This window comes from Tursiops truncatus, chromosome 14 (genome assembly GCF_011762595.2).
Source record: "Tursiops truncatus isolate mTurTru1 chromosome 14, mTurTru1.mat.Y, whole genome shotgun sequence".
In the NCBI taxonomy this organism is placed as follows: Eukaryota; Metazoa; Chordata; class Mammalia; order Artiodactyla; family Delphinidae; genus Tursiops; species Tursiops truncatus.
The window spans coordinates 43,373,741-43,390,324 of NC_047047.1; the positions used below are offsets into that span (position 1 = coordinate 43,373,741).

General features: G+C 33.8%; 1 protein-coding gene across 4 annotated transcripts in view; it reads left to right on the plus strand.

Annotated features, from left to right (window-relative positions):
- Positions 1 to 16,584, plus strand: part of RTN4 (reticulon 4) — a 66,474-nt gene that overhangs the window by 28,555 nt on the left and 21,335 nt on the right. Inside the window, exon 1 of one of the 4 annotated variants that reach the window (XM_004319015.4) lies at positions 5,356 to 5,519. The exons of the other annotated variants lie outside the window; for them this stretch is intronic. Coding sequence (XP_004319063.1) covers positions 5,486 to 5,519 — 34 coding nt within the window. The 5' untranslated portion in view covers positions 5,356 to 5,485. Of the gene's footprint in view, positions 1 to 5,355; positions 5,520 to 16,584 lie in introns of those variants that run through there. 4 annotated transcript variants of the gene reach the window in all.

The following is a 16,584-nucleotide window of genomic DNA, read 5'->3' on the forward strand; positions in this document are numbered from 1 at the left end:
TGCTGGATCATATGGCAGTTCTATATTTAGTTTTTTAAGGAACCTCCATATTGTTCTCCGTGGTGGCTGTATCAATTTACATTCCCCCCAACAGTGTAGGAGGGTGCCCTTTTCTCCACACCCTCTCCAGCATTTGTTTATAGACTTTTTGATGATGGCTATTCTGACTGGTGTGAGGTAATACCTCATTGTAGTTTTGATTTGCATTTCTCTAATAATGACATTGAGCATCTTTTCATGTGCTTTTTGGCAATCTGTATATCTTCTTTGGAGAAATATCTATTTAGATCTGCCCACTTTTTGATTGGGTTTTTTTTTTTGATATTGTGCTGCATGATCTCTTTGTATATTTTGCAGATTAATCTTTTGTCACAACTTGTACTGATTTTTACCCTTCTAATGGAGTAAGACAACAACCCATTTCTCTATTGATCACCAACAATTAGTATTATTTATTAATATTGTTTTTTTAATCAGAAAATTTTGATAGCTAAGGACTTATACATTATACAAAATTCAAAAAGTACTATTACAGTAAGTCTTCTTCCTGTCTTAACTAAGCTGCCTAGTGCTCCTTCTTAGAGTCATTTACTAGACTTCTCATGTATCCTTCCAGACATTGTATACCTGTCTTTTTTTTAAAAAAAAAAAAAAACCTTTACCAGTTTGATAGGTTAAAGTAGTTATCTTGCTGTTTCGATCTTCGATTATTAGTGAAGGTGAGCATGTTCCACATATTTATTGGCTATTTGTATTTCTTTTGTGAATTGCCTGTTCATACTCTTTGCCCATTTTAAAATTTAGAATCGCCTCTTTCTGATTTTATGAGAGTTCTTTATATAGAGTGGATGCAAATCCTTGTCATGTTACAGTTTTCCCTTAGTTTTCTAAATAATTTTTATTTTACTTTGCATTTTGGTGGATATTTTCAGTTTTCACCTGGGAAAATTTATAACTTAATTTATTTACTAATTTATAGTTTCATTTTTATGTTTAATTCTGATCTGTTCAAAATTGATTTTGAATTCTGGTCAGAGATCATTTTATCCCACATGCCTTTCTGGTGTTGGAGTTGTTTTCCTATCCCCATCACACTCTGATAGTCCCCTAGTACCAGGCAACAATCCTAAGGAAGAGCCAGAAAATTGAGAACAGTTTTAGCCAGGTTGCATGCTTTGGGTTGGACAGTCAACGGTACTATGGGTGTTGGTGCCATCTAGTGTTGTAGATAGAAAACGATGTCTGTGGAATGCTCTGTAATTGACCATATGGAAATTCAGTTGGGCTGAGAAATTTAGTGAGTTGTGGATATTTGCTTCACAGTAACAAATGACTTTGAAAATGACTTTATAAAAGGATTTTGAATTTTGACACATCGTACTGAATCAAACAAATGCTTGAATCATGCTATGATAAACATTATGAAATGACCTTAAAGATTCCCCCAAACATGTACTTCAGTGAAAACTTAAAAGTTTTAAAAGATCTGTTCAAAACCCAATGACTATTAAATTTTTAAATTCCAGGTTTAAAAATGCTTTGGATCTTTTGGATTATCTGTGTATTTATTTTAGATTATAATATAAGAAATCAACATTTATTTAGTTCTCATTGAATAGTATCACTTTCAGTTTCTTTCTGTATAATTTTTAGTATGTATTTTTATCAGCTTATATGGAATTGTTTATAGACCTTAAAATGCTCATTATATTTTGGTTATTTTTTAACTTGTCATTCATTTTCTAGACTAAAGTCTTTGTTCATGTCTTAAGGTTCAATTCAGTAGTTAGTGCTGAAGTGCTGTAATTTAGTCCATAGAGGGCATTACGTTACAGCATATGGTATTAAACAGCATTATTTAATATCTTTCAGTAATGGGACATATGTTTAGTTTTATACTTTTGTATAGTTCAGAATAATTAAATTTTGAAGTAAGTTTAAAACTACTGTGTAGCTGTAATTTTTTTCTTTTTATTAAAAAGTCCTGTTATCTGTTGCTGGAAAGTAGAAATAATTTTTTTAGCGATCAAGAATTGCATACAAGCAACCCCCAGTTTAGAGAGTAGCACTTTCAATCCAAATGACCACCTCTTTCTCACCTTATTTGCCTTCATTTCTAAACATTGTAAAGCAAACAAAGCAAAACAAAAACTTGAGTTTTTCTGGGGTTCAGAATTACAGGAAGGAAAGAAATGGAAAAAGAGGAATATCTTGGGAGAGCTGGCCTGGGAGGTCTTAGAGTTTACATATTGTTGCCTATTCCAAAATACAGTCCTCTACTGTTGGAAATCCTGCCACTTAGGTACAAGACACACACACACACACACACACGTTTATGAGAGTGTTATAGAGAAAGGAGTTTTTTATTCTTTAGTAGGACTTATTTTAATCATATAATTTTCCTGCTAATGAGGTAAGTGCACGAAAAAAATGAGAGTTTTGATCTGAGATATGAAGAGAAGAGAAATGTAGAGAGTGTAGGTAATTTTAGAGCATGGGTACTGTTTGGAAAGGAGTTAGGGGTGTGTTTGGGGTGGTTTTGGTCATTGGTTTTTGTCATGCTTTGGGGAGGTACTGGGTTTATGGACATTGAGGAATGAGAAGTTGCCAATCATGAACTCAGAACAGGTGATTTCAAAAGTTCAGTGTAAGGCTGATTTTGAGTTTAGGAAGAGAAGAATTCCCCCCTTCCCTACCCCCATGCACAATATGCAGTAGGACTTAGAATTCAGACAGCACTTTTACTTGCTTGTATTATAAATAAAGGAATCTTCTGTGCTTCTCTCCTTTGGAAGCCTTTACTTTTAAGGGAAAATAAGTTTCTATCCCAAATAATCAATGTGGTATCTGCTCTATTTGAAAATTGTCCTTGAAATAATTTTTCATTTTTAAACAAAATGTTAAATATTTGAAGGAAAACAAATAAGTTTTTAACAGATTTATGTTCTCTATTTGCCTGTTATCTTGGGATTTAATATGGAATAGGACCTGTAATCTACCCATATAAAATTTTTTCTCAGCTGGAGGAGAATAGAACTACAGTAACAAAGCACAGTAATGTGTGTGTGTGTGTGTGTGTGTGTGTGTGTGTGTGTGTGTGTGTGTGTGTGTGTGTGTGTGTGTGTGTGTGTGGTGGGGTGCTTCTTTTTAAAGAGGGTATTGGGTTATTGCCTAGAATTGAATGGCTTAATATAGGCACTTTCTTAGATATGATTTACAGGCTTTGTTTCCTTATGGTTTACTGGTTAAAAATTTTAGCATAATAATAGTAAATAGCTAGCACTTACATAGGGCCACTTTTTATCAGGCACTGTCCTAAGGCCTTTTGCATACACAAACTCATTTGATCCTGTCATCACAATAAGCCTCGCCCAGTGGCTTTACATTTTTAACAGATTGGTCTCATCAGATTTTCAAATTTAAGCACTTTTTCCTTAGGTTACCAAACTTAAAACAACTCTAGTTTTAAAACTTTCTAAGAAAGAAACGGGCAAAATGTAAATTGATTTATCTTAGTTAGTTTTCCCTGTAAACTTAATAGCCTAAATTGCAAAGATCATAAAAGCTAAAGAATTAGATATTACTATGTAAGGTCTAATTTCAGGGCTCCTATTTTGACCTCTTAATCTGCCAGGGGAGCTATTAAGTATGTTTAACATTTAGATGAATGGGTGTTATTATATGTTCTTGCTCTCTCAGATGATTTTTAAAAATTGTTACACCAAGTCAAGTACTGGAAGATGTGAATAAAATGAATGGTAAATACCCTTTTTCTCAAGAAATCTTTTTTCCCCCCTACTATTAGTGTAGTAATCTCTGACTTCAAAACAGTGTTTGGGCGATGTTTTTGAGTGCGTTATTCTAATGCTAAAGTATTTATTGGCCTTCAGTCTTAAGGGATTCATTATTAGAAAATACTGTTTTGAAAATATTATGTAGTTAATGAATAGTTTGGGATTTCTAACTATTGCATGAAGAGGCCAGAGATTTTCAGCTATGATATGACTTGGTGACAAGTGTTCTCAAATATCACATTATACAAGGGTTCAGTGAATAAAGTTTAAAGTTAAATATTAACTTCTGAGCTGAGAATACTAGACTCTCTTTAAAAATTGCTTTGCTTTATTTATGTTTGGAGTTAGAGAGGCAGGGAGGAAAAGAACTGAGTTCTTGATATTCAGGCCACTTCTGATTTGAAGAATTTTGCAGGGTTTTGCAGCCCACACAGTTTTACAGCAAGTTCCAAAAAATATCATACCTATTTCAATGTAGCTATATAGTCTTCTGAAGTATGTAGTTTTGTACATAGGCTCCATATCTTATAATACTTAAGCATATCTCACATTTAAAAATATTTTCGCTGATTTGTCATTATATGTTGCCTTTAATGCTAAGTCAAATGATAATATCAGTTAAAACAGTTGTGAGACGTTAGTAAGGACGTAATATTCTGCACTGGAACGAATGCCAATTTTATAAAGTTGAACAAAAATTTCAGAAATTTCTTATATAGATTTGTTTTATCAGTAAAATTTTAGTTTGGTCTTATGTCACTTTCTCAAAGCAAATGTGGTATAATTAGCACCTGAATATTTCTCCTCAAGCAAAGAGTCTATTAATAGTACCTGCAGTGGTGTCTAATAGATATTTATTGAAAGATCGATTTGGAGCAGGTGGTAATTAAGAATAAGTATATATTTGCAAGTCTCTGGATTTCTGTAGTTGCAAAAGAAGGAAAAGATAGCATTACCTGAGAAATATGAGATTGCTGAAATTAAGTAAAAAATTTTTTCTATTTAAGTAACATATTCAGTAAACATTAATAATTTGACTTTGTGATTCTCCTGTCACACCCTCATAAGGGTGCAAAATGCTGATAATTTAAGAGAAAGTAAGAAGAGACTCGCATTTCCCAGGCTTGAAATTCAAGCTGTTACCCTTCTTTGGATCAGTCCATTTTTATCTTATCAGGTAACCATTGATTTTAAAGTTTTAAATGAAGCTGGAAACCAGCAGCATAATTCCCCTATCTGTCAAAAAATAAATAAATAAAAATAAAACAAAATAAGATTATAAAAAACTGTACATGGCTTTAAGTGCATTTCAAATATATTCAGTGGTTTACTCTGCCAGAAGAACAACCCTCTTTTCTTTCTTTTCTTTTGGTGGCCTTCCCCTCCCCCTGCAAAAGTAGCTCCATTTGGTGTGAGCAACAAGCAAAAGACTAGAACAATAAACAGATAGAGGAAGGCGGTAGTGCCTGAGTATTAGTAGCCTAGTTACAGATTGCACTGCGTCAGACTGCTCCACACCCAGAAGGCGTCAGGTGACTTCAGTCCTGCTGCAGTTGTGCAGCAGAGGAGACTGCAGATACGGTTGAGGAAACGGATATTTCATGTCTCAGGGGGTAGATTTTTGCAGTTACAGCTTTTCTGTTGGTATGCATAATTGATAATTGCATCTGTAGGGCAGATCGTGACAAGAGATGGACGGTCAGAAGAAAACTTGGAAGGACAAGGGTATATCTGCTTTTTAATCTTTATTCATTTTTTAATGTGACCAGTAATATATATTTCTATGAATAAGCTTTGCAATTTAGATATATTTTGGATTGAAAATGAAGCCTATGAAGGGTTTAAGAGTAAAGGATTAAAACAGCTATTTCAAATGTGTTTTTGCGGTTCGTTATGTATGAGAAAATGTCACGCTGTTCTGCTTCACTGGCATTTGATTTAGTCTTTGCAGTCCTATCGTTGATTAGGTTCTATTCTTTAATCTTGCAGGTTGTGAACAATATAGTTTTAACATAATTTCATTTGGTCACTTTGGTGTGATAAATCTACATAGCCATGTTTGTATTCCATAATGACATATTTTCTGTGACTAAGTATTTTTTTTTTTTTTAATCTGATTTGGTGTAGTTGAAATTCTATCCAAAGGTTTGTAGATAGCAAGATCCTGTGTTTGCAGTAAGCCTGTTTTCTTCTTTGGAAGTATTATTGAACCTTTAAAGTTATTACCAGTCACCTTTTAATTAGATTATAATTTTGTGTATCTTAAAATGGTTAAAATGTATACACAGTAGTTTTAAATGTGTGTCCATATTTAAGTCACTAACCTTTGTCCTTGTAATAACCAATCAGTGATCTTGATCCCCTTTCCTCCCCCTTGAAAGCCCAGATCCTTTCAAGTCTCAGTGGATTGGGGTTGTGTAAGAATTTAAGCTTGTAAGTGTAATGAATATTTTTAAAGTATTTTATTATGTAGATCGTTAAATGTGCCATTTTAAGAAAAAGGGAAGGTGGGTGGGCTGTGTATCTGACCTTTATAATAAATTGTCTTAAAAATTATTAGAGCTATTTTTTTAACATCTTTATTGGAGTATAATTGCTTTACAATGGTGTGTTAGTTTCTGCTTTATAACAAAGTGAATCAGTTATACATATACATATGTTCCCATATTAGAGCTATTTTTAAGTAGTCCAGTTAGACATTCCACACAAGCAATTTGTTTTCCTGGCCACATTCAAGTTTTATAATTAAAAAAAAAAATTTCTATAGCAGAATTGTTAGCAGGATTGGTGATAATGTTTCTAAAAGCAATATGTGTAGCTAATTACAGGAACCTTTACAACATCCTTTTAAAAATTGGTTCAATGAAGTATTGTGGGGAAAAGGTGAGCTTAAGATTGAGTTCATATTGAGACATTGGAAAGATCTTACAGTTAACACTTAACAGAAAATAATACAGCTTTGGAGTTTTACCTTTATTGTTTCTTTACATGTGAATTTAATGAACAGAAGGATTTTTATTTCTTCATCCTTTTCTGACCATTAGCATTACAAAGGGAAAGTAAATTGCTATATTAGTTTTCGATAAGTAAAACTGATAGTAGTGATAACAATACAATAAATCCAGACTTTAAAAATAGGTAAAAAATCACATCAGGGCCTACTCATCAACTATTAAGGCTCTGTATTAATAATTGGAGTCTTAGACCATTTAATAGCATCTTAAGTTCTTTATTTGCTAAACTAATTTAGGAATATTTTGAGATTGGAGAAATTAAGTTCCAGTATAGTCCATATTATTATACCAGACATTTATTTTGATTATTTTTAGGTACTAAGTATAAAATCAAATTTACGCTTGAATGTCTGTCTCTGGGGAGCCTCATTTTGTATGTAAGTGGAATGGCCTGATATTTTTTTAGTGTTTGGCTTTTTTGCTTGGGAAGACTAACTTTACCTATTGTTCTGGTTCATTGCTTAAGTTATATTTTAGTATTTATCAGCAGCTAATTTTAACGTTGCAGATTAGAGGTTATGACTTAAATGGAAATCCGTGAGAAGCTGAAACTGCCATGGAGTGAGTTTTTCCTCATTTTATGAAAAGTGTGGCGATAGAGGAAAGAGTCTAAGCTTTCTAGGTATATTAAAAAACAAACTTAAGCCCATATATTATTCTACTCTTTTGCCACCCTTGTTCCCTCCTTAAGTCCCATGGTTGAAATACATCCAGTTGGTATATCTGATTATGGTAACATGTAAGGGTATAAAGAAGTGAGAGATACTCTGATTTCCGTGTTTTAAAGAGTCTTTTTTTAGCTTATTAACTAGTATTTAAGACATTTATCTTGCAGGCTAAGACCAAAATTAATAATTTATATTTTATACATTTTTCATCTTGGATTTTCTATTGTTCTTAGTGGGATACTTACAATAAATGAAATCTATGAAGTATCTGATTATTGGGGTTAAAATGGAAAGCATTGATTAAGACAGTCAAAAGATTTTCAAGAGCTTAAAATAGAAGGAATTGGGTAGGTTTGGGGGTTTGGGTGGGGTGGGAGAATGATTTAACCACTAAACAAGGTGTAATTTAGACAGTGAATAGAGCTTTCTGGGTAGAACAGAATATTTATAGGATAGTAGTTGAAAGATAAGATTGGTATAAGTAAAGAATGTAGAAGACTTGTAAGATCTAGGTCAGGTTTCCTCAAACTTCCCTGAAGAGGAGAATCACCTAGTGCTTCTTTATTTTTATATGATTCCTGTGACCCTATTCAGATCTACCACATCAGAATTTATAGGGGAAAGGCATGGCAATATGTTAAGCACCTTGACAAAGGGTTGTGTTAATATTAGGCAAATGTAGGAAACACCAACCTAGTTTTTAAAGTTTCTGTTCTCATATGTTTTGATTTTGGCCAGAGTGAGAATCTTACCGTTTTTGGTCTTCAGTTTCCTCTTCTGCATGATTTCTAGTATTCCAATTTTGATGTTCTCTGGTTTTATGAAAAGATACCCTGGGTCAGATTGCAGAAGATATTGACTTTTGGATTTTATCATAAAGGAAATAAAGAGCCTTTGGAAGTTTTAAAGTAGGGAGTGGTAAAATGACAGCAAGTTTGAAAGACTGCTTTGGGGTGCTATATAAGATAAATTGGAGAAGAACTTAGAGGCAGAACAGGATGACTGTATTTGTTCCCAGATGTGCCTGAACTTGGCCTGAAGTAGGAATGAAAAGGAGGTGGCAGGTTTGAGAAACTTAGAAAGGAATACTTGATATTTGACATAGATTTGTGCGACTAGGGTGAGGGAGGGACTCAAAGGACAACATGAAATTTCAGTCAGAGTGCAACCTTGGCAATGCTAGTGCTTTAGTGTCAGTAGAAATAGAGCTAAAGTAGGTAGAAATGATGCAAAGTTCTGTTTTGGAAACTTCAAATTTGAAGCTCAGAGAAATGACAGGCTTAATGATGAATGCAGAATTGGGAATTGAATGCAAAGTGAGACAGATGAATACTGTGAGGAAATTTGCATAGAAAGAACAGAAGGGGCTTCCCTGGTGGTGCAGTGGTTGAGAGTCTGCCTGCCGATGCAGGGGACACGGGTTCGTGCCCCCGGGCGGGAAGATCCCACATGCCGCGGAGCGGCTGGGCCCGTGAGCCACGGCCGCTGAGCCTGCGCGTCTGGAGCCTGTGCTCCGCAATGGGAGAGGCCACAGCAGTGAGAGGCCCGCGTACCGCAAAAAAAAAAAAAAAAAGGAACAAGATTAAGGAAGGAGAGCCTAAAACCTATATTGTGGGGACATGGAGCACAAGGAGGGATCAGGAAGTTATAGTCGGAGCAGTAAAAGCAGCAGGTTAGGGCTGGTTCCCTGATATTAGGGAGGGAGAGATTTTTCAAGAGGGAATGGATGGTTAAATACTAGAGAGAAGCCATTTAATGTGAAGATTGAGAAATGATTGTGGACCCTGTTGAATTTTAGGAATATGTACAACACTACCCATTATTAGTAGTGTTTTTGGGATTTGGCAGTTAACATACTGTAGGTGACCTTTGAGAGGAGTTTGTGTAGGATGGGGACAGAAATGTTTCTAGCATTAAAATTCAGTTTGATTATACGGCAAGACAAAAACTGACTTTGGACCATTTCTGGAGCATACTTCTTGCAGAGGTTCTTGTAGGGCTCCCTTATCTTTACTTTTGCTAAGTCACTTTCAATTTCTTTCAAAGGTTACTGAGTATATGGGTAAAGGTGTACGCTCATACTGACATTCAGGTAGAGAGGAGAAAGGGGTCTTGGCTGCTTGAAATAAATGTCCCTGGGAATCTCCCCCCCAAAAAAAAATCCTGAGAAGGGAACTTGGGTGTTAATCAATTGCGAGACCTATTGATTGGAGGAAGCCTCCTGCTTTTCAGTTCTAAACGTAGTTGAAACCCAGCGTTTAGTCATTTCATTAGATATTTCTTCTGGATCTTGGTTTAGTAGTGCAACACTGTGTGTGTGTATGTACGTGTGTATGTTGTAGAAAATTTAGAAGGTCTGTGGAAGAATAAAACCATCACTTCACAGAGTGGTTTTGGTGTGTATTTCTAACAGTGTGTGTATGTGTTGGGGTTACGTATGGTACATTTTGTTCCATAATCATTTTTCTCACACTAAATGGGGAAATACCTTTCATTTAGAAATATTCTACATTGTTTTAATGGGTGTAGTATTCTCAGTATGTACTGTTGATCCCTTATAGTTAAATATTCAAGTTATTCCTAAATTTTTTGCAAACATGAAGAAAGCTAAAATGAATATAATTGAATATAAATTATTGCTCTTATTCATAATTATTTCCAAATTGCTGGGTTGTAGTATTTAGGCTTTTGGTTCATGTTGCAGAACTTCCCTTCAGAAAGATACAAATTATTTTGAGTAATGTATAGGAGTGTCTGTCCTGAAACCTTGGCCAAGATTAAGTACTACATACGCATTTCTGATGGTTTTAACTCTTTCTAAGATAGCTGTTTTGTCAGTTTTAAGTAAATTACTTGATGAGAACCAGATTTAAATTGAAAAAGTAAATTGGTAATTTTTTTCTCCTATATATGGTTTAAAGTTTTGCATGGATAAGTAGTGGGAGCAATGGAAATATCTTCTCAGTTTTCTTTATTTACCCAAATCCGGGTACTCTTAATTCCTTGTCAGAACTTCTAACTGGTTTTTCCACTAAATCCTATATGTTAAGCCAAATTAATCTTCCTAAAGTATGGCTCTAATCATAGCACTTAAGGGGTTTTCCTTTACTTTTCAAATTAAGTTCATACTATCCTGGACTTTTAAGAGGCATTCCATGGTCTAATCCTAGCCTTTATAATCCCATCTCCCATTACTCTGTCTCCAGCCACATTGAAGGACTTGTTTCCTAAACATGACTGTTCTTTGCATTTGCTTGTGTTTTTCTCTCTGTCTAAAATCCCCCTTCCCATTTCATTTTGCCCAAGTCTTGTCAAAAGCCCAATCCTTCCTGAAGTATTCACCTTCCAGGTGGAGGGAATCCAGTATTCCTCAGAACTCCTATCTCTTGCTTTTCGTTTTGTGCCTTCTGTTACAGTTATATATCTATATCTATATATATTACAGTTATATATAACTAATATATATGTATATAATACATGTAATATATATGTAATTAAAAATATATATTTTATATATATATATAAATAAATATTGGCTTTTTTTTCTAGTCTGTAAATTCCTTGAAGGCAGCAAAAGAAACAGTGGTGGCCTTATCACTGGGTCTCCTCCTCATTGACTCCACACAGCTTTTCAACAAAGTGACAGGATGAGAACTTTGATGTTCAGCCAGGTTTATTCCTGGCCTGAGCCTTATACATCCATTCTTGGGAATTTTTTTAAATGGTTTTTCAAATGGGAGAAATAAAAGGGATCCTCTACCTTACCCCTTTTTTAAAGGAGCAATTAATTAAGCAACTTCTGTAAATCCAGGATTTTTAGATCATACCCACAGGCAAGACATCTTAATAGTCACTTATTCTTGTTTTATGGGTAAGGAAACCAAGAAAACTAAAGAGATTAAATTATTTGTTCAGGACTAGACAGCTAGTGGCATAGGGTCATTATCATGGATAATGCTCATTTATGTTACTGGATGTGTATTTATGTGTATGTAATGTATATGTTTAAATTTGCCTCATTGCTTTCAAACTTTTTAATCCAATCACCTTTTAGGCATTTATGTAAGGTATTGCTAGACACTAAAATACTGTTTGTCTCTCCTCAATACCACGATCTTATATTTATTCTAGGTAGCTCAAAGCAATTTAAGATTAAAAAATTATTAAATGTTAATGATACTTCTGCAAGTCTATTGTTAAGAGTTGGCAATTGAGACAGATTTAGGAATTACTACTCTCAGATTACCCGAAATTCTGATTTTCCATAAGAATAGCTGTTGCTAGTGTATAGTTGTTGTATATACTTATTTGTGTATTTTTTTCCACTTAAATAATCTAAAATTAAAATAGATTATCCTGGTCAGTGATGTGAATACTTTACCTTATTTCATTATCTGTACTATTAGCTATTTATTCATTGAGCATTTATACTGAGTGTGTGCCATAGGTGTGTAAGGTTATAGAAGTATAACTATAACTAGTTTACCTACTAGTGAAGTTGATTCTCTTTTTAAACTAGTAATTTGCTCAGACTTTTCCGCCTATTCCAGTTTATTAAGCTTTTCAGGTTTATAGAGTTATGGAACAGTATGTTTTCCATTTAGTTTTTATTAGTAGAAAACAGGATTTTGGCAGCAATTTCCTATTTCTAAGGTTTGGTGCCTATTTCTTGTAATGTGTGTATGCCAACAAGAAGTAAAGTTGGAAGTGGGAAGTTAGAATTATTTTCTGCTGTATTTTTTGTCATCTTCTAATAAAGCTGGAAATGGAATGTGGGATTAAAGGAAGTGTTGAAAACAACATGAACTAATTAATTAAATAAATTGTTGTGGTGGTTATTGAACCTCACTGTTTTCAGTCTCAGAGAAATTTGGATTTTCCTAAGAAGGCAGCAACAATCATAGGTAGTTTTACCTTCCTTCAGTATATTAAGACATTTTCTACTTGAGGATACTTAATATAAGAGAAACAAGCACTTAAAGTAAGCTCAAATTTCATGGCAAATAACGGAGGGAAAAAGATTTGGTTAAGACTTGAAACATAAAACCAACAGTTATGAAAATAAGTTTTAGTTTATTTTTAACAAAGTTTAGGTTGTAATCACAGCTGTGCATAAGTCTTAGAATGAACAGAGATGAATCAAGCTTTTGGGCTTTTTGGTGTGTATTTTTTACTAGAAAATTGTTTGGTAGCACATGATATTTTTGTGGTTGAATTTTCACAGTGGATCACATGTAATGTCCTTTTACAAAAATGTTCAAGGGTTTTAATGACTTTCCTCGTGGCTTCTCTTAATCTTTTGAGGTCAGATATTCTGTTTTGAAGTGCCTATTGGACTGTCAATCTCTTGGAGTAATTCTCCAACATCACTCAAAACATTAACCGTACAAAATGCTACATTATTAGGAAGATCTGCAGTTTTGTGTTGTGGTTGATTTGTGTTGTCTTATCTATTAATATCTATCTAGCTATAGCTATTTATAGTTTTAATTTATTTTTTTCAGAGAGAGGGACAATTTAGATGGCTTCTAGGAACTACAATTTGCAATTTGAACAGAACATGATTTACTCCTATTACTGAATCTATGTTACTGGAATTTACTGGTCTGTGTATATAACTCTGCTCATGGTGTTAGTTAATTACTTCTCTCTTTAAATTGGGGTTGAAACACTATTTGGAATCCTCAAGTAGGGTAAAAAGCAAACTTGAGTACTGATAAATTCCTTTAAATACAAAATATGTGGTATGATGTAAAGAGTGAGACCTTCACAGTCAGACCTGAATTTCAATCAGTAACCCTGCACAATTTATTTAATAATACTTCTGAGCCTCGATTGCCTTATGTATAAAGTGCAGATAATAAACACTTTATAGAGTTGTTGTGATTAGTGATAATGTATATAAAGTACTTGCACAGTTCCTTGCTCAGAATAGGGGATTACTAAATTTTTATAGAAAGGGCAAATACAGAATTTATACTAGTTTTATGTAAAATATTTCTTCCTTAGATGTGTGGTTGTTGAAATGGACAACATACTGTAAAGTTGTCAGAAGTAAGACAGGGAAGCTTTAGTGATGAAAAAGACAAGGACCTGAAATTGTATCTTTTAAAAACTCTAGCTACAGGATGAGGAGAGATGGCCAAGAGAGATGCTGGTTTGCCAAGTATTTGGTTGAGATACTTTGTAGCAATACTAGGTATCCTTCAACCTGAAACTTGCTAACTGAAACCAAGTTAGCAGTGCTTTCAGAGAAAGTTGAACTCACCTTTTAAATAATCAGAGCTTAGTTAAGCATCGTATTTAATATTTGATTGCCCTGCCTGACTGTATCTCTTCAGACATTACTTTTATTTAGTGTGTTTAATTCATCAAGCATTTCCATGTGTGAAATCTCCTTTCATTTTCAACTAACTTGTTAGGTGGCTATCATTTTTCTAATTTTACATGATGGTAACTAGAAGGAAGAAATAGGACTCAAGCTCCTCTTACCGTGTTTGCTGAAAGAGTTAAGCTCCCACTCTGCACAGATATTTTTGTGGACCACCACCTGTCATTTTTTAGCCAAGTGAATGGTTATTATATGGAGATAAAATGCTTACCATGTGGTAATAAATGATCAACTCTGAATTCTAGTCACTTTTCCTGGCAATTGGGAAGAATTTGATTTAAGGATTGTGATTTCTAATAAATACATAATTATTTATTAATATAAAGACCATGGTTGTGAAAAATAACAACTGAAAATTTAGTATCATTCTAATATTCATATGTTTATTTATTAACTTCCTTTTTAACTGCCTTTCTCCCTTTCTCATTCTTCATCTGACTTTATTAAAGAGAACTTAATATTTGCTTTTGCTTAGGAAGTAGGCATTTTACTGCTAGCTGTTCTTGTTCTCCCAGTATTTTGGGGACCACCTAGTTCAATGTTTTTTTCCACCCAGACAAAAGATTTAAAAATTGAAACCTGACTTCAGGCTGTTCAAGGAAGAGCTACAGTAAGAATTTGATTTGAGGCAAAATGTAATTGGATGGCTCCTGCATGTAAGGCTGGCACTATTTTTAGCTATGACAGATGACAGTTAATGATTACCAGATGTAGGCAACTCGTCTTACTCTGCATTGGGCCAGAAGTGTTTCTTTTGAATAAGAGATGATAGTGTACTGAATTATTTTAAATGAAAATTTTAGTTTGATAAATTGCTACTGCTTAAAGCACTATCAAAATAAAGATTTTTCACATTTTCATTTGGAAAACAAAAGTGGGGAAGCACTGCAGGGAATAAATCACTTTTTTTTAAGTGACAAAAATTTGTTTAAATTGATCAGAATTATTTTAGTAATACACAAGCATCCTCCATTGTTATAAGAGGAAAAAGCACTGTTAGATTAATTTCAGATCTTTAAAAGGATATTTCATGAACATTTTATTTAAGAATAAAGTTTACATCACAGTAGGTTGCCTTGCATGATTAACACTCCATTCTGCAGTGTAGAAGGAAACTTCAGGAATCATGAAGGTTTAAATTTTCCTTTACAAGCCCTTTGTCTTAATTTTGGTTTCTCACGGATAAAGAGGCCATTGAACTCTTCCTTCATAAACAAAACTAATAAAGTGATTACAGAGGAATCCAAAATTAGCATTTTAGTGACCCTATAGTTCTTATTTAAAGATGTCCTTTATTTTAATTTGAAAATATTACAGTCTTTAATTATTCTTAGGAATAGAAACATTTTAATCTGATCACTATTCAGACAGTGCAGCAAATATTAATGAAGCAGGTAATGAGAATATAAAGATGAAATGCATTTAAGCAGCCCTTCAGGGTCTAGTAAGGAGAGACAAGCCTGTAAAACAATATTTACTGTTTTATAAATTATCTGAAAGCATTGCTATTTGTTACTTAATAAGTGTGGATATCTGATGGTAGTTTAAATAAAACAAATGTTAAATCCAAAGCACAGAAACATTTTTTGAATAATTAGGATTAGTGCATGCTTTAAACTGGCATTAAGTGTGCATTCATTGTAATCAATTAGTAATATTTATTGAAGGTTTAGTTGGTTCAGGCTTTGTGCTTAGCTCTGGAGATGTGGTAGGTAGTAAGATAAAATGCTGTCTTCTGGAGCTTACAACCTAGCAGAGAAACATGTTTAAAATGAGTTTGTTTTTTTTTTAATTAAGTGTACATACAGCTCATTGACTTAGTATACTTATGGAATTGTGCAGCCATCACCATCATTTAATTTCAGAACATTTTCATTCCCCCCCCCCCAAAAAAAAATCTTAAACCCATCATCAGTCACTCGCCATCTCTCCTCCTCCCAGTTACTGGCAACCACAAATCTACTTTCTGCCTCTCTAGAACTGCCTATTCTAGACACTTCATGTAAACAGAACCATACGACTGTGTAACCTTTTGTGTTTGCCTTCTTTAACTTAGCATAATATTTTCAAGCCTCATCCATGCTGTAGCATGTTATCAGCACTTCATTCCTTTTTATTGCCCAATAATATTCCATTGTACGAATATTTTGTTTATTCATTAGTTGATGGACATTTGGGCTGTTTCCACTTTGGGTTATTATGAATAATGCTGCTGTGAACATTTGTGTACATAGATTTTTTTCTAGTCTTTCGGGTGGAAATTCCTAGGTGTGGAATTGCTGGGTCATACGGTAACTCTCTGTTTAACTTTCTGAGGAATTGCCGAACAGTTTTTCACAGTGGCTGAATTTTACATTCCCATCAGCAATGTAAGAGGATTCCAGTCATCATCACTCTTGCCAACATTTGTCATTGTCCATCTTTTTTACTTTAGCCATCCTAGTGTGTCTGAAGTGGTATCTGATTGTGGTTTTGGTTTGCATTTCTCTGATGACTAATGACGTTGAGCATCTTTTCATTGCTTACTGGCAATTTGTATGTATTCTTTGGAGAAATTAATATTCAAATCCTTTGCCCATTTTTAATTGGTTTGTCTTTTTATTGTTGAGTTGTAAGAAGTTTTTTTAATATATTCTGAATACAAGTCTTTTATCAGATATTTAATTTGTAAATATTTTCTCCCATTCTGTGGTTGAATTTTCACCTTGATAGTGTCC